We start from the raw sequence: 18,620 nt of genomic DNA, 5'->3' as shown, positions 1-18,620 counted from the left end.
CTAGACTTGCCCTTCTGAGAGAATGTTCTTGTAAAAGGCACAACTTCCAATCTGAAAAAGGCAGCTAACATTTGGAAGAAAAAACAAAATTCAAGGCATATTGCAGTAAATGCCTGCCCCTAGCTCCTCTCCTCTGCCTTCTCCTCCCCCATCTAGCTCCGGCTCCCGACATTTATTCCTAGCTAAAAGGAGACAGTCTAAGAGACAGGCGATATTTTCTCCCCTCTGGTCAGGTTCGAACCCGGGAGCAGACTGCTGGGAAGGATGTCGATTTCCTGCCCGAAATTGTCTCTTGTTTTTCCTCTTTACTCCAGTTCTCCTTGTGCAATGCTGCGTGCCACGCCGCTGGCAGAGCAGACAGAGGGAGAAGGAGAGAGAGGGAGCTCCAGTCACACACACCAAACACACACACATACACACACACTCAGACACGCGCGCGCACACACTCACCCCAGCCTGCCAGGCGACTGCCATCCAGGAGATCGCAGTCACCAGTGGAAAAGGGGGGGGAAGGTAGAGGTGGGGGGGTCGGGCGTGGGTAAAGGGGGGGCTACGCCAGCCACAATCGTGCCCATGCTCGGCTCTCATCCTCGCCACCACCACCTTGCACAGGTCGGGAAATCGCTTGTTTTCCTTTGCTTTTGGGTAGCACAGGCTCTGGCCGGGGGAAGGGGAGGGGAGGAGGTAAGCCTAGCTGGGTGAGCACCAGGGGCTGGGGGTGGGGTCGGCCTGGGGGTGGGGTGGACATTGAACTTTTCCTTGTCGTGACCAACATATTGGCAGTTTCCCCGGGCTAATCCCGGCGATCTGGGGTTTGTTCTTCCAGTTAACTTTGTTCCAAAGGCTCCCAGGGAGGGGATTTGGGGGAACGGGGAAAGCAGAAGGGAACCGGAGAGAGGGAGAGGGGGAAAAACAAAGGTTTGGGTTTGGGACCTAGATAAGGAGAGAAAGTCAATAACCCCCTCGCGGGGCTGGAGCGCAGTGGGTCTGGGCTGCCAGGCGTCAGCTGCCTGCTTCGTGTTGGCTGTTTCGGAGAGCTTGAAGGCCACCGCACCAAGGACACACACAACACACACTCACTCACACACACACACACACACACACACACACACACTCACTTACACACAGGCAGCCCCACAGGCACAGGCGCGCTCTCAATGGATACAAAAGTCTGGACGTTCTAGGGGCGAGGAGGGAGGGAGGGAGGAAGGGAGGAAAAGAGGAAGAGAGGGAGAGAGGGAGGGAGGAAGGGGGGCGGGCGGCGGAGAGCCCGGGGCGGGGGAGAGCCGGAGCCCGAGCCCTGCCGGAGCCGGAGCCGGAGCCGGAGCCGGAGCCGGAGCCGGAGCCGGAGCGGGAACCGGAGCCGGAGCCGGAGCCGGAGCCGGAGCCGGAGCCGGAGCCGGAGCCGGAGCCGGAGCCGGAGCGGGAGCCCGAGCCCGAGCCCGAGCCCGAGCCAGAGCGATTGCGCCCGTGCCGGCTCTCCTAGCCATGCGTGCCGCGGGCCCGTGAAGGGAGCCGCCGTGCGCCGCTGGCTGCCAAGTCCTTGCCCCGCTTTTGTCTCGCCCTACAGTGAATCGGAAGATGGAGATGGATGTTAAGGGAGTTTCTCAGTGCCCGGAGCCCATCCCCCACTCTCAGGGGGCTGGCGGAGGCTGTCAGCAGCCACCGCCGCCGCCGCCGCCGCCACCGCCGCCGCAGGATGAGCAGCCTGGGGAAAGTGCGGCCGCCGGGGACAGCCACCCAGAGAAGAGACCAAACAGTGAGAAAGAAGACAAAAAGGTAGGTCTGCCGGCCGCCCCCTCCCCAGCATCTCCGCGCTGAGCCCGGAGCCCTCGGATCGCCTCCACCCCCTGCCCTGGCTGGAGAGCCCTGGCCAGAGGGTGGGGTCTGCGGGCGGAGGGGCGGGGGCCGGGGACAGGGCGACAAGGGCTGCCAGCCGGCCGGCCGGCCTGTCTGTCTGCCTGTCCAACTGTCTGTCTTTGTGTGTGTGTGTGTGTGTGTGTGTGTGTGTGTGTGTGTGTGTGTGTCTGTCTGTCTGTCTGTCTGTCTGTCGGTCTGTCGCGGGGCGGGGGTGGGGATGGGGAGTGACTTTAGGAAGTGGAGGCAGCGCCGGCGTGGAGGAGTCTGTCCTGGATTGCAGGGTGGATGGAGCTGTCTGGGTGTGCAAAGACGAGCCTGGCTGTTGCTAGCTCTCCCATGCCCAGGGGTGAGGGGTGAGGGTGAGGCGGGGAAGGCAGGGGGCGGCCGGGCCAGCAGCCCATCAGGGCGAGCAGACAGACCTCTGCTTGCCCTCCCAAATTCAAGGGAGGAGGCTCTGCAGGCTCCTTCCTCCAGAGCCACGAGTTCTGAAGTGGTTCTGGTGAAGCCTTGGGGGCCGGGGCTGGGAAGCAGGAGGAGAGAAGCCCCAGTGCAGATAGATGCCTAGCAGTGGGAAGCAAAGTTTCCCTCATTTGCAGAATTGAGTCTTGTTAATGCAGTGGGGAGCCCCGTGGCCTCACCTGTCAACCTCTCCCGTCGCTTCCCCTACCCCCAACTACGAAGAGCAGTCCCTCAAATCTGGCTCAGCCCTGCTGTGTCATTGCAGACCAAGGGACAGGTTCTTCTTACTGTAGGGGTAATGGAGTTCAAGGAAAGATGGTTCCAATTTCATTCTGTTCCTGCCATCCTTCTTAAATAAATCACAAAGAAGAAGAAATGGGATTTTTAAAATTTCCATTATAACAACGTAAGCCCAATGTACTAATCAGAAAGTGAATTTGTCTCTAGGCATTTTCTGCATCTTCATGTGTCTTTGGTGAAACTGAAGGCTAAGTGTTCCGTGGAAACCTGGTGTGTGTGTGTGTGGGGGGGTGCTGCTTTGATGATATTAAATGGGGAAATTGAACGGGAATTCCTTCCCTTCCCCCTAAAAGTTATGATTTGTGTTTGGAAGCCGTAGAACTTTGCTCAGGCCATTTACTACACATGCTTGGTCTGATCAATGTAAGTTGAATGGGGAACATGTGAGTAGTATGATGAGTTCCACTGTCTTAAGAGACAATAGTATCTCAGGAAGGTTTGAAACCTGTGAGTTGGAGAGTGGTCTGCTTTCTTGGAATGCTTCTAATATACAGGTGGATTGAATAAATACTTAAACTATGGCTCAATCATACTGAGTATGCTCTAGCCACACTGTATTTATAGTTGGGTTCACTTGACAAGTCTAAGGAAAAAAATATGTGTCTTCCCCCAAATCACCAGTGGTCAGAATGTGTGCTGCATTCAGGAACCAAGATGAGCATCAGGGCTGTGTGTCAATGGGGGAAAAAAATCAGTGATATGCTCTTCATGTCAAAAACAACCCATTAAAGCAGTGGGATTGGAAGACATTTAGACCAGGTTAGTGTTGCTCTGCAGATACAGGAAAAAAAAGGCAATAAAAAGAAGAGAGAAAAAGGAAATGGATTTTAATATTCTAATATACTCAGCTTTTCAGTAACTCTTGATTTCATGAATATTTAATTGTCATGACTGCATATTTACGACTTCAGTTGACTCTCTGGGCCGGATTTTCTGAAACAACCCTCTCAGAGCATAGTTTTATCCAGCTGAACTTTAAATCAATGCTTTAAAATATGTTTGGGAAATAATTACAGTCTACAGCTTGTCCTACCATCTCCATATTGTGGGTTCTCTTGGTGCCTTGAGCAGAGAAAATTCCTGCCATCAGCAGAAATCCGTGCTTACTAGTTACTCTTGGATGCACCATGCAGTCTGTCTAATGTTTTTTACCCATGGTGGGGAGCAGGGAAGCAAATCCAGTCCCCATATTACTGCAGGTGAAAAGAGGCCTGAAAGGGGGCTGATTACATTTAGTTAATTAGCATGTGCAGATAATTGAGTATTCCACTGATGTGATTTGCTTTATGTTTGTAGGCAATTTCTTGAGGTAGAAACAAAATACTACTTTTTTTTTTCCCCTCCAGGTGTTTGCCTTAAAAAAAAATCAGACTCCATCCTCATCTTATCCCAGAAATCAGCTGGGTTAACTCTTTAGTGGCTACTCCATTCCTCCAAGAGATTCTCTGTCCTGTCTTTTAGAAGAGTTGGAGAAATGGGGCCTGGGCAAGTGGGACTTTCATAGCTGTTTTTGTCTTAAGTGACTGCCAAGGCAAGTTATGTATTTGATTTTTTTAAAAGTAAATTCTGGTTTCATTAGTGATCAGGACTTCAGGGGGTTGAATCATTATTCCACTGTGATCAAAACCAAATCCAAACTGTAATAGACTTGTGAGTCTTGGCCAGACTGTGAAGGAACACACACACATACACACACACATATACATACATACATAAATACATACACATGCATATATACAGAATGGGGAGGGTTGGGTTTTTTTATAAACATGAGAGTGGAAAAATATATTCTTAGTTGAGTCTTTGTGTCTTCTTAATAGTTAGAGAAAATCAGACTGAAAATATGAGTATCAATCTCCTAAAAGACAAGCCCTGTAAAAAAAATCTTTATATTTTAGCTGCCTTTGATCCTAACACAGCTCCTAGGGGAAAAAGACATTAAGACTGCAATAATATTTTCCCAGAATGAGTTTTGAGACCATTGCTCTTATTCTCTTTCATGGATTTCCCCAGTTGTCCAGTTGGAGTGAGAAGGGTAGACCTAGTTTTAAGCTTATTCAGTGACAAAAAATAGAGAGGGCGATGTCCCAAGTTCTCATCAAGTCTTTGGTAACCATAGCAGCAGCATCTACCCTGTCAGGGATAGACTGACCTGAAAACTTTTAGGGTTCCCGAACCCCAGACATTATCTAATTCCCAGCTTCTTAAACTGTGGGTTTAAGAATGTGGGGGTCTGAGGGCAGCTAGGTGGTGCAGTGGATAAAGCACCAGCCCCTGGATTCAGGAGTTCCTGAGTTTAAATCCGGCCTCTGACTCTTGACACTTACTAGCTGTGTGACTCTGGGCAAGTCACTTAACCCTCATTGCCCTGCCAAAAAAAAAAAAAAAGAATGTGGGGGTCATGAAAAATTTGGCAACAGTAAAAAGTTATGCATACCTATATAATTTACCTATATACCCCTGGGTCATGTAAAAATTTCTAGGGTGAAAAGGGATCAAGAATGGAAAAAGTTTAAGAAATCCTGATCTAGTTCAACCTCCTCATCTTACAGATAAGGAAACAGGGTCTTTGAGAAGCTAAGTGACTTTCCCAATGTCCCACAGGTGAAATGACTCCAACTCCAGCATTCTTTCTGCCATTCTACAGGGCTGCAGTGTTGTTAGGACTTGGGAAGGGGTAGGAAAGTAAAAGAGAGAATTGGGATATTTTCAAAACTTTCCAAAACCCGCTCATGCCCTATCAAGACCATAGCTGGGACAGCTGAGGCAATACCCTATTTGGGTATGCCCGGGCCAGACCAATTTACATACTACCATAACATAGTACTAGAACCTCTTACTTGCTTTCTTCTAAGATGTCAAGTGTCTGCATCCAACTAAGTAAAGGGCTTTTACATACAATATCAAAGCACCCACAATTTATAGATTCATTGGATCAAGAACTGGAAGGAACTCTGACAGGTTATCAGTTGATCTCTGTGATTTAAAGCAGCACTGTCTTTAATCCCCGACCCCCTGGGAAGAATATGCAAAATTCCTCCTTCAACATAAACTCTTGCCATTCTCAGCAGCCCTTACTGTCAGAAGTTTTCTCTTCCCACCCTGCAGGTGTCACCAGTTAAGAGCCCTTTTCTTTTGAGGAGGCAGTGGAGTACTGCATGAAGTCTAAAGTTGCTCAAATCCTACCTGTGACATTTACTGGCAAGTCAGGTGACCTCTCTTGGCATCAGTGTCTTCATCTGTCCAATGGGGAAACTGAGACCTGAAGTGTCTACTTTAAAGGATGCTCTTGAGGCTTGGCTGAGATTATCTATGTGAAGCCCTTGTCGAACTTTGAAGTGCTGTGACTACCACTTGCCATTGTTTTCCCCTGGTTCTCTCTGTATTCTAGATAAAGAATAATAACTGGTCATCATCATTTCCACTAAAGGCCCCAGGTGTCTGAAAAAAGTTACAGAATTACCCCCTCAGCATTTTTTGTCTAGATTTAATAATCTTAGCTGTTTTGACTGTCCCCCCACCTCTTTCATTAACCTTTGACTTTTCTTCTACAATTCAGTTATGCTTGGGAAAGTGTTTCTGAACCTTATACCCTCCCCAATTTTTTTTTGCAGGGCAGTGAGGGTTAAGTGACTTGGCCAGGGTCACACAACTAGTAAATATCAAGTATCTGAGGTCAAATTGGAACTCAGGTCCTCCTGAATCCAGGACCGGTGCTTTATCCACTATGCCACCTAGCTGCCCCCCCTCCGACCAATTTTTAATTACAATTTTTTATAACTCACTTTTAATGATATGCATGAGAGAATCACAGAGATTCAGAGAGAAGAATAGAGATAGAATTAGCCTTGGAGTCAGGAAAACTAGGGTTCTCTGACCTTTCCCGGCTGTGTCCTCCTGCTCAAGTCAGTTAACTTTTTACTCTTGACAACTCTGTAGAGCTTGAAGTTTCAGATTTGGATTGGTGGAGAGAATTTCCACATCTGGAGTTCTCTAAACCAATGAAACCATAAAATAAAGTTATTTAAAATGTGATCCATCGCTTATGTTGTACTTTATGGTTTGCAATGCACATTTTGTACACAACTCACGGTAGACATGTGACTGATGTAGTCCTGATACCAACTGGAGTCAGGAAGACCTGAATGCAAGTCTAGCCACAGATACTAGTTCACTTAATCTCTTTCTGCCTCAGTTTCCTCATTTACAAAATGGGGATAATGATAGTACTTACCTCTCAAGATTGTTGTGAAAATACAATGAGATAATGTTTGTAAAACACTTTGTAAAACTTTGGACAATATATAAATGCCAGCTCTTATTATGCTTGTTGATGTGTTATCAAATTCCTTGTTTGTATTTGGATCCAGCTAGATGCCTTTATCCTTGAAACAAAAAAGGGCCAGGAATGGCTTTCCCTTCCATCTAGCCCATCAATTTGATCTTCTGTCACTATGATCCTTGGTTAATAGGTGTGCTTCACAGCTAACAAGAGGTATAGCATAATTTAATGCAACAGACCTTGTAGCCTAAATTCTGGAGATACATAGACAAAACAAAATAGGCCCCACTCTGAAGGCACTTACATTTCCCTGGGGCGAGGGGGGGTGGATTACATTAATAGGGGCTAACTACATGTATACATAGAAGTGAATACAGAGTATATTAAAAGTCATTCTAAGGCATAGAAAGTTCTCAGAACTGTAGGGTCAAGAAAGGCTTCATTCGAAGCATATTTTCTTGGAAGATATGGATTCCAAGAGGCAGAAGTAAGGAAAGGGTATATTCCAGACTAGGATGGAGGCAGGGTTGGAGAAGTTACTGCTTGTGCAAAGACACATGCAGGAGATGAAAAATCATGTATGAGCAACACTAGTCAGTCAAGTTCTCTAAAATGGAGGGAGTATGGAAGGGGAGTAACATGAAATGAAGACTGAAATATAGCTAGGAGCCTACTGTTAAGTAAAAAAGTAATACACTGCTGATTCAATTTATCAGATATGCTTAATGTTTTCTTGAGTTGAGGGTCTGGAAGGTTCCCTGGGGCAGTTGTGACAGTTTTACTGGTTCACATTACCTATGCTTTGGATGGTGTGTGATGTGAGAGCCATTCTGTAATGTAAGCAGCCATTCCAAATTGATGCATAAAGTTGCCCGAGCTTCAGCTTATTCTATTCCCTCTTACAAAGTGTTAGGACCTTTTTCTTTACCTGGTGAGTTTTTCCCTTAGAGGTGATGTGAGGGCTACATTTAATATTTAAGGAAAGACCACAATTTTCTCTTGTTCTCCAGTAGCATGGCCAAGCCCTGAGGTCAAGCGTCCCATCTCTGCAGCATGGACTTGTTGGGAACCTGGGCAGAGTCAGAACTCTGTGAAAGGTTTGGAGGTTATTGACATCTGCTGGGAATCAGAATCTTGGGAAAGGTTGTTATTTTCAGGTTTTGTTTTTCTCACTTTTGTCTTGAAAATATTTGGAATACAGGAAAGAGTGTAGGGCAGAAAAAAAAAGTGCAGGACAGTTACTAGAATTATAAAGCAAACAAAAGTTTTATCCTGGTCATACTTTTTTTTTTTTTTTAGGAGGACGGGTTGGGAATTAGGCATCATGGTACAGAGGAATCAGTATAAGATTTGAAATTACAGGACTTGAATTGGAACCCCAGCTCAGTCATTTGCCACCTCTGTGACCTTGGGCCAATGACTGCCTCTTTGGGCCTTGGTCTCTGGATCTGTAAAACATAGCTGGCTAGATTAGGACAAGGGCTCTTAACTGCTTGACCTTAACCATGAATCTGCTTTTCTTTTTAAAATCTATTTCAATATAGTTTCCTTTGTAATTTTATGTATTTTATTTCATATTTAAAAGCATTATTCTGAGAAGGGATCCACAGGTGTCACCAAGCTGATTGCCCAAACAGTCTAGAATACCAAAAAGGTGAAGTTCCCCCTACACTAGATGATCTTCAATAGTTCTTTTCCTGGTGCTTATGACAGTTTCACTGGTAAGATTACCTGTGTCATAAATTATGTCGCATTATGTGAGAATCCAGCCTTTCCTGAGGGGCACAGAGCATTGATTAAGCCTCAGTTTATCCTATTCCATCTTTCAAGGTTTTAGGACCTTGTTTCTACCTGGTATGTTTTCCTATACATGCGGGGTAGGTTTTTAATAAGTGCTTGTTGACTTGTTGACTATGAAAAAATTAAAGAAAAGGACAAACTGAAAAGTGGAATGTAGCAGGGAAGGGCAAGGGCCAATGTCATGGCCACTCCACCTGGGCGCTGGCCACTTGGCTGCTGGCGGCTTTCTCCCAGACTCCCTCATGGGCGCAGCTGTCCTAGAACCCAGAACCATTTTGGAGATCCATGAGTGAGGAGTGAGGGAGATGAATGGTTAGTGATCACCCATCACTCCCTTTTCCTTGTACTTTACTTATCTGTAGATGGAGGGAGTGGCATCAAGACCTGGGGGTAGAATCTGAACAACCTGCATCCACGCTCTGTCCCTGACATGTATGGGCTGTGTTAACCTGGGCATGCCGCTTGGCATCTGGGTGACTCTGTCAGGCTGCTGCAGAACAAGCACTGATCCTCGCTACTGCTAATGCCTCCCTCTGTTTATTAGCTTCATTTTATACTCTATGCATCTCATCTATCCATAGTTGTTTGCCTGTTGTCTCCCCCATTAGACTGTGAACTCCCTGAGGGCAAGGACTGTCTTTCACCTTTCTTTTGTGCCTGGCACATTATGGGTGCTTAATACACGTTTGTTGACTGACTGCATTGGTGGAGGATTGATCGCTCTATAGGCGTTCCACATAATTGGTGAAATTACAGATTCAGACCCTCCCCCACTCCACCCTCCAACATCTTTGTGCATTTATTGTATTGAATATAAACTCATTAAAGGCAGTGTAACGATTGGAATAACGCCACCTGCTGGATACTAACTGTAGAAGAGTTCTGCCCATGAAGCGAAGGTCTTTGAGGGCAAGACCAGGAGTCTTGTCTTTGGTATCAGGAAGTGACGCGGACTAGTGGGAGGAGGAAGGAAGAGACGGGCGCTCGGTCTCACGCTCTTTCTTCTGGACTCTGGTGGAGAAGGGAGCTAGAAATGTGCTCTCCCTTTAATAGATAGGAATCTAGGCCTTTCTCTCTCTCTTTACCAAATTCTTATTCTCCTTAATAAATGCTTAAAAGTCTAACTCTTGCTAAAGCTTATAATTTATTGGCGACCACTCATTAGATATTTTAGACAGTTTAGCTAGAATTTTAGCCGTTAACAGCAGGGTTTTAATGCCTTTAAGAAAAGAATTGAACAAGGGAAAATCGACACTTGGTCCTAACTTTTTCCTGTTGAAGATTAGGTTCTCATTTCTGGCAGAAAGGATGAGTTTGGATTCTGGTGGAGGGGGCAGCCATGATTCTTCAGCCACATGACAGGCATGTGTGAAACTATCCTGGAACTTTGAACTTAACATATGGCAGCTTTGAAAATGTCACGTATGTATGTCTTGTACAATTCAGCCAGGTTGGCTTTGTCTTCCCCCTATGTATGAACTCTGAAACCTAGAGATGTTCTGGGGTCATTTTCTGGTGCCTAGGAATTCATAAATGAGTTGCTATCCTTGTCAACAGCTTAAGTTGGGGATTTCCTGGCTGGAAATGTAACACTTGATTGGATAGGAGGTATGGCATGGGGGTAGGCAGTGGGTGGGAAGCCCTTTTCTGCAAATCAGAAGGTATAATAATAACAAAATAATAGCAAATAACATTTTTTGCTTTTTTTGCAAAGCACTTTCATGGATTAACTCATTTGATCCTCACAACATCTCTGAAATGGGTCCTGTGTTTTTTGCCATTTTACACGAGGTAGAGAGGTTGTGACTTGCCCAGGGTCACAGAGCTATCAAATATCTGAATTAGGATTTGAACTAAGGTCTTCCTAACTCGAAGTCCTGTGATCTATACCCTGTGCCACTGAGCTTCTAGGTTTGAGTTATAGTCCTGGATCTTTCCACTCACTATGTCATCTTGGACAAGTTGCCCTTCCTCCTTAGGCCTCAGTTTTCCCATTTATAAAATGGAAGGAAGAAGATTGGACTACTGTTATTATATATAATGTTGCAGAGCATTTTGTTTTTGGTCACGTATTCTGAAGATAAGAAAATATTCATGTTGCTCCTGGATTTTGTCCTTGTTTTGTTCTTGTGCCCTTTCCTACCACCGATTTGCATGTGAGAATTTAGAAGTTGAAAGTTTCTTGGCCTTGGATCTAGAAAGACCAGGATAATTTGTTGGAAGGGCAGACTCTAAACCAATGTTGATACAGTTTATGGATACAGTTTATCAATTGAGCCTGCACAGGGAGCCACAGGGAATTTCTAATCCTTAATCAGAGTGTGGTTTCTAAAAGAGACCTTGACCCTAATGAATAGAAAATGGAAGTTACAACACTCATTTAAGCATGCAAGTACTAGATAGTTGAGGTTGTTGTGTGTTCAAAGAGAGAAGACGTGTCATCTCAGCTGAGAATCCATTTGCAGCAAGAGTCTGGCACAAGAGAAAAGGTCCCACACCTTCTGTCCAGTGGAACTGTTTTTTTGCAGTGATCAACAGCAACCACAGGACCAGTGGTGTACCATCTAGTATGGGCCACTAAGATCCGCAGGAATCACTGCCCAGCATAAACTACATGCCTTCCAGGGTTTATATGGGATATGAGTGCAGAGGAGAACAAGCTCAGTGGGATTACATCATCAGAACACTACAGTGGGCCTCCTCTGTCAGAGGGCTACGTTGCTTTTCTATATGAGCTTTGGTTACATGTTTTCTATGTGTGTACCCTCACCAGGGGCTTCCCATGTTTGTTTCTCTCCACACGTTTCCTATGTGTATTCCCTCTTCCCACTGAGCCTATATACATTTGTGAAAGAATGTGCCCTAGAGTTGTGGGGGAAATGTTTTATTGTTACTTTTCTGATTTTGCCTTTTCATTAAATGCCTTTGCTCTGAACTAATTATGTTCCCTGACTGACCAGGAAAAATAAACACATCAGCAGGGGTTCTGAAGCTATGATTCTGAGTGAATGCTGACCCACATAGTACATTGAACCTGAGGCAGAATTGTCTGGGGAACCCACTGTACGCCAGCCCCCCATATGCTATAATATATTTCAGGTTTCCCACCCTGACTTCAATGTTTTAAGATGAAACTGGTAAGAGTAAGAATAAGCTCATACTGCTCACTTACCCCATTTGTTTTTGGAGGGTTAAGTAGGCTATAGTAATTAGACATGAAAAAGGGCAGAGGACAAGGCATTGGGAACTCTCCCCTCACAGACAATAACCCCCAGAGAGAAGGTGAGGCATTTTACCTTAGACAAGAAATTAGCAGACTTCTTTTCCCAGTTCTGTGGTGTAGGCTTTCCTTGCTGGTATGACTTTCACTAAACTTTTAAAAGGAAACAAACACAAGTAATTATGTTAATCTGCTATATGGAGGAGCAGAGGAAGGTCTGAGATACACAATCATTAGTCTCACCATTTGTACTATTAGGGCACATTAACCTTCAGAGATCCTGGATGACTTCTGAGGTCCTTTCTAGCTCCCAGTCTCTGGTCCTGTGGCATTAGGCTGTAAGTTCATTTGAGTATAGAATTCAAATCTGGAAAAGACCTTGGAAAAGCCATGAACTCCAGATGAGAAGACCTGGGTCCAATGTTGAATGTGTACAGTCAGCCCACAATCATGTCGTAAGTGCTTAATATGTAGCAGGCATGTGCAGAGTGCTGAAGAGTCAAGGAAAGGCCAAAAAACAAAAGACCCTGTCTTCAGTGAATTCATATTTAAATGTCAGGGACAACATGTAACCAACTAGATACATGCAAGATTTATACAGAGTGGATAGAAGGTCATCTCAGAGGGGAATGCCCTGCTGAGGCATTGTGGGGAAGGCTACCTGGAGAGGGTAGGACTTAAGCTGAGTCTTGGGGAAGCCACAAGGTGGAGGTGAAGAGAAAGGCCATTTCAGGTAAGGGGGACAGCCAGTGCAAACAAGATGGCAGTGGAGAGGAGACAAATATGAGGGGTGCTGAGATGGCAGAAATGATAACATTTAGTAATGGATTGGATACATGGACTGGGTGCAAGTAAGGGGTCAAAGATGACAAGGGGAACCTGGATGATGGGGAGGATGGTGATGTCCTTGACAATAAGAGAAAAGTGTGGCAGAAGGGAGTATTTGGGGGAAAGATGATGAGTTCTAATTTGGGTACACCATGTGTTTTAGGTGTCCAAGAAGCAGTTAATTGGCAATAGTTAGGCAGCTCAGTGTATCAAGATCACAAGACCTGTAAGCTGGTAAAACCTGACTTTGAACTTCCTAACTTTGTGACCCTGGGAAAGTCACTTAAACTCTTTTTGGTGGTAAGTTTCCTCATCCGTAATATATGGAATAACATTATCTGACTCCCCATACCAGGGTTGTTACGAGGGCCAAATGAGTTTGCCCTGTAAAGCCCTTTGCAAGCCTTAAAGTGCTGTATAGATAAATTCCAGCTATTGTGATGAAGATGGGGATGATGGGAGACTGAGCTCTGTGAGTTTAGGACTGGATGTATAGACCTTGGAATCATCTGCATAGAGGTATTCTCACCTCTCTCTATGGTACCCAGGGGAGCTGATAAAAGATGAGAAGAGAAGAGGGCCAAAGACCAGACTGAAGCATGACAGGAAGGAGATGGAGGAGGAGCAGCCAGATAGGTGGGAGCAGAACCAGGAAAGAGCAATGTCCCCATAACCTAGAGGAAAGAGCATTGAACAAGTCCTTCGACCTCTTTGACCTTTGTTTTTCACATCTGTAAAAGGGAGCTTATACCTCCACTACCTAGCTCATAGACTAGTTGGGAAGAAAATGCTTCATCAGTCCATTAAAATGTGAGGGGATAGAATTAGTTTATCAAGTTGAAATAGAAAATATTAGTTTGTCTTGCCCAGATTCAACAGCAATCTGCTGACACCAATATAACATGGGTGGAAAAGGCAGCTAATTAAAAGTGGTGTGGGTGGGGTGGAGAAGTGGTTGGAATATGTGGCTATGAGGGACTACCAGAAAAAAGAGTCAGGCAGGGCTGCCTTCAAAGAGCTTACATTCTGTTGGAGGAAAAAGAATGTACTTATGTATCTATTCAGAATCAATACAAAGTAAAAACTATATCCATATCAGGATAATTAAGTATGGAAGCTACTAGTACCTCTGAAAGAGGTGAAGATTGAGTTGAATCTTGAAGGAAGTGAGGGGGGTTCTGAGAGATCAAAGGGATCTTGAAATTGTTTGTCTTTGAAAACTTGAAATCACTATTTTATTGTCAACTCTCATGTCTATCTTTTGTTGTTGTTGTTTGTCCTTCATTCTCAAAGAGGACTATGGCATGTGGGTGATATCATGACTTGCAATGAATTGGATTTAAGTGAGAGAGGGCTGTACTAGGTCACCAACCTCACTCTCCCATCTGCGTCTAGTGGCAAGATATATAACAGGAAGACTGGAGATGGCCTTGGATGTTTAAGGCAATTGGGGTTAAGTGACTTGCCCAGGGTCACACAGCTAATAAGTGTCTGAGGTGAGGTTTGAACTCAGGTCCTCCCAACTTCATAGCCAGTGTTCTATCCATTGTGCTACCTAACTGTCCAGGGAGCAGGGAATGCATTATTCTATTTAAACTGTTTTTTTTTTAAATACATTATTCTAGAAAGAGAGGAAAGCTAGTGCAAAGACTGGTTCTAGGACTGGTCTTAGTAAAGTGAGCCAAGAGACAAAGCTAAGTAGGAGCCATGGAAGAGCAATGGATTCAGAGTCCTGGGTTCAAATCTCATATTTGTCATTTCTTTGCAACACTGTCTGGGCCTCAGTTTACTCATCAGTAAAATGAAGGGGTTAAACTAGGTGGCATCTAAGGTCCTTTCATCTCTAAATCCATGATCTTTGAAGAGTGGACCAGATGTCCTGTAGTGGATGAGGACAGGAATGAGGTGTAAGAGCCTTTGTAACTTGTAAAACAGTTACCCTTTTTATCTGCGACTGTATTTGCCTTTCTCCACCTTCACCACTGGATACTTCAGAGTCAATCCCCTAAGGAGCTCGTATGCTCCTTAGTGGGAAGCTGAGATGGAGAGTGGTGAAAAACATCTTTGGGATTCCCCCCAACCCCCACCTTACAGGGGAACCTATAAATGACGGGTGGTAGAGGCAGCCAGCAACCTGAAATACTCACCAGCAAATCAGGGGGTAGGTTCCAGATGGGAATGAATGGTGGCATTAAGAGATTCAGGAGGTCACCAAGGTCCTTGGTTCCCGACAGGACATTTACAGCGATTCCCCTTTCCACTCCTCAAATTCTTTTTCTCCCATTTCCGAGGTCATAAGCTAAGTCATTTTGAGGTCACTCTGACAGCTGCTCAGAGAGCAGGGTGGGTGGAGGGAAGCCTCTCTACCAAAACATGGCTATCCCAGTTTGGCTGACACACTGGGTAACCTCCTCCATTACCTGGTGCCGGTGCTTTCTTTCTAACCTACCCAGTGGCCTCCGGGGCAAGGTTGGGCTGTATGTTGACTTGTTTTCTAGGGGAGAAGGACAGAAGTTAGTTCTGATTTCATTGGTGGGGAGGGGTGGCTGCCAGATGAGGAAGCTCCTTCTACCAATGCATGTTGGCACCTTCTATTCATCTTTTTTTTTTGTGGGGCAATGAGGGTTAAGTGACTTGCCCAGGGTCACACAGCTAGTAAGTGTCAAGTGTTTGAGGACACATTTGAACTCAGATTCTCCTGAATCTAGGGCTGGTGCTTTATCCACGGTGCCACCTAGCTGCCCCACCTTCTATTCATCTTTAGAAACTTTGAGAGTTGCCCAGATCATCAAGAGATTAAGTGATTTGTTCAGGAGAGTTGGACCTTGAACATAGGCCTTCCCAGCTTTGAGATCAGCTCTCTCACCACTGTATCATGTTGCATTACAAGAAGAACATTTATCCCTTCTGAGATTTGGCAGTGTAGACAGTCACTGGTAAATAGTACTTGTCTTTGTCAGGCGTGTCTTATTTGTTAAAGCACTTGAATGATTGGAGGGGAAAAGGAGAGACGGGTGGTGCTGGGAGTGGGGATGCAGTTCTTGGCTTCTGCTGTTCTCTCTGTCCTCTTGTCTTCCCAGGGGGTGATGGGAGGGAGTCTTCTATATTTCTATTTTGCAAAATGTACAGAAACAAACTCTGTGAGTACAATCCTTTGGTCTGCTTCCTAGGCTAACTGTCTTGGGGGGTTTTTAAAAACAGCCCTGAGGTAGAAAAATAATTCTGGGGATTGACGTACAAATCAGGACACTCTGCTTAAGGCAAAAGAAGCTGCTCACAGTTGTTTTTAGGTTCTGTGTAAAAACCCTCCCCACCGCAGTAAGACTGAGCAGTGCTGTGGCCCCCAGGTAAAGCTGCTTGGGCAGAGTAGGACTCAGTAAACATTCATTTGAACAGCAATTCCCAGAGGGCCATGCCCCTCCTAGCTATGATCTGGGATATCTGTTTTTGAGGCCTTGAGGGCAGATTCCAGTGGGTACCAGGTGCCTGAAATTGAAAGGCACACATAGGGCTTCAGAAAAGACAGTTCTTTTGAAAGGTTCCAGGTTTTTCACACTGACTTTTCATTTTTTGGAGGGGAAGTTTCTTGTCAAGGTTCAAGAATTTGGTAAGTAGGATTAATTACCTATGTATGAAGTAAGAACAACTAAAATTTAATATTTAAATTTATTTAAATATTAAATTTTAAATTTCCATAGCACCTTGATCCTTACAATAGCTCTGTGAGGTAGGTGCTATTATTTCTTCTGTTTTTCAGATGAGGAAAGCAAGGTCCAGAGTATGTGAGAAACTTACTTGCAGCTCATGTCTTAGTCGGGATTCAGACTCTTGTCTTAGGTGCCTCTAATTGGGTACTTCTGTCCACTAGGCCACTGAGCTTACTTTGGGGCATATGGCACCCCAAAGATGGTGAATTGCTTTTTCAAGAAATCCAGACAGAAGAGGAAGCTTGGTGCAGTGGATTCAGGGAGACTGGACTAGAAGACCCACCTACTGACTGCTTTCTTGGGGCTCTGGACAACTCTCTAAGACCATGCAGGTAGACATCTGCATTGGGAGAAGAAGGTTCCACCCTCGCAGTTCCTCCTGGCAGTGACATCAGAGATGAGAACAACAGCAACAACAGCAGGGACCCCAGAGAGGAGCCCTGGGAGAAGCAAAAGTTTGGGGGGCTGGATTTGGACTGCCCAGGGCATCAATAGATTGCCATCCGGCTTCAATCCAATCTGACAGATTTATTTACAAGAGCATTCCTTGGGTCACCGCCGCCAGCCTTCATCACTCCTCTTCACCTTCCCATCCTGGCCATGAGCCACCATAGGAGATTCTCCCAACATGGCAGAGGTCGGGTGATGATTCAGGGCTTCCACTGGAACACTTAGGGACTCTCTTCGTCCTCTCTCGGCACATGGCTAGAAAGCTGATTGAACATACACACCTAATTGAGAGGCAGAGTGCTGGATTGGGATTTGGGGGATCAGGATTCAGATCCCGACACTCATCATTGCTGTGACCATAAGAAGCCTCCACCTCTGGTGACTCTAAGGTCTATTTATTAGGTAATGGACTGGAAGTCTCCGTGTTGGCATACATTTGGTCTTTATGCTTATTTGATGTATGGGTTCTGTATTATGGGGCAGAAGATGCTGATTATCTCCTTTCCCCTCCCTTTCTTCCTGAGACACATGATCTTCTGTGTCCCACCTTGAGACACACGACTGTTAAATGTCACGGTGTAGTTAAGGCTAATAGGAGCTGACACATGTGCAGTGCTTTGAAGCTTCCAAAGGACTCTGCATCTAACATCTCATCTGACTTCTCTTGGCAGCTCTGTGAGTCAGGGGCCCTCTATGACCCTTGTTTTCCAAAGGAAGGAAACTGAGGCACATCGAGCTGAAATCCCTTGGCTATGTCCATGCAACTAGTAGGTGTTCAAGGCTTTTCTGGACTTCTGAGCTCAGTCCATCTTTCCCTACCTCCCCCTGCCTGTGTTCTAGCTTATGCAACTAGGCCAAACATATTTGTTTTCAGAGATGGGGCTCTCCCAAATGTCTTCCCCAAGTGAGTCCATAACAAATCCCTGAAGCCTGGGACACTGTGTTCTGGCTTCTGAGGAATGCATATTTCTTTTGCCTTGACCTTCAGAGGATGGAAGGAAAATGTGGATCAACAACCTGACGTGAGTAAGGGACAATTCTACTTGGTACTGAATCAGTGCTGTGGCAGTCGACAGCCCACATTTGGTCCATTTTTAAAATAGAAGGTATTTTCCAAGTCCTTTCCTACACAAGAGGATTGTTGAAGCTGGAGTGACTGAGTCATGAGTTAGAATAGTCTGATTCTAATCAGAAAAATCACAACCCTCTCTTTCCCACATGCCAGATTCCTACCAGACTGTGGGTTCTTAGAAGTTGTATGCTTGTCCCAATGATCTAGACAGCAGAATGAGTGTGAACATCGATGAGTAACAGCCTTGCCGCTTCCTCCTGAGGAATATAACCTCCTTGAAGGCAGAGACTGTTTTTATTGTCCCTGTATCCAAAGTAGGTGTTTGATCAATTAAAAAGAAAATGGAGTTTGAGTTGAGTTGCGGGTGTTGGCGTGGGAGTGGAGTGTTCTAAGGAAGGCTAGCTGAGCTCAAGGAACAATACAATGTTGGGGCTATTTCCAGGGGGCAGCTACATTGGGTAGATCCTGGCAAAGGAAATCAACCAGTGAGAAATGATTCAGGTTATAATTATTTTGATCATTTTGAAATGTTATGTTGGAGTGTGATTTCACATGTTCCTTTAGGGAGTCTTTGGGCCAGTATAAAAGTGGTTCAGTGCAACCTTGTGCAGAGGGGCATTGGCTTAGGGGCCCTGATCTAGT

General features: G+C 45.3%; 1 protein-coding gene across 1 annotated transcript in view; it reads left to right on the top strand.

Annotated features, from left to right (window-relative positions):
* The first annotated feature begins 549 nt into the window (after positions 1-549).
* RBMS3 (RNA binding motif single stranded interacting protein 3) overlaps positions 550-18,620 on the top strand; it is a 1,425,793-nt gene continuing 1,407,722 nt past the window's right edge. Inside the window, exons 1-2 of the mRNA XM_043965565.1 lie at positions 550-612; positions 1,571-1,779. Coding sequence (XP_043821500.1) covers positions 1,582-1,779 — 198 coding nt within the window. The 5' untranslated portion in view covers positions 550-612; positions 1,571-1,581. The remainder of the gene's footprint in view (positions 613-1,570; positions 1,780-18,620) is intronic.

Source organism: Dromiciops gliroides, chromosome 5 (assembly GCF_019393635.1).
Source record: "Dromiciops gliroides isolate mDroGli1 chromosome 5, mDroGli1.pri, whole genome shotgun sequence".
Taxonomy (NCBI): domain Eukaryota; kingdom Metazoa; phylum Chordata; class Mammalia; order Microbiotheria; family Microbiotheriidae; genus Dromiciops; species Dromiciops gliroides.
This window is presented reverse-complemented; position numbering and strand designations above follow the sequence as displayed.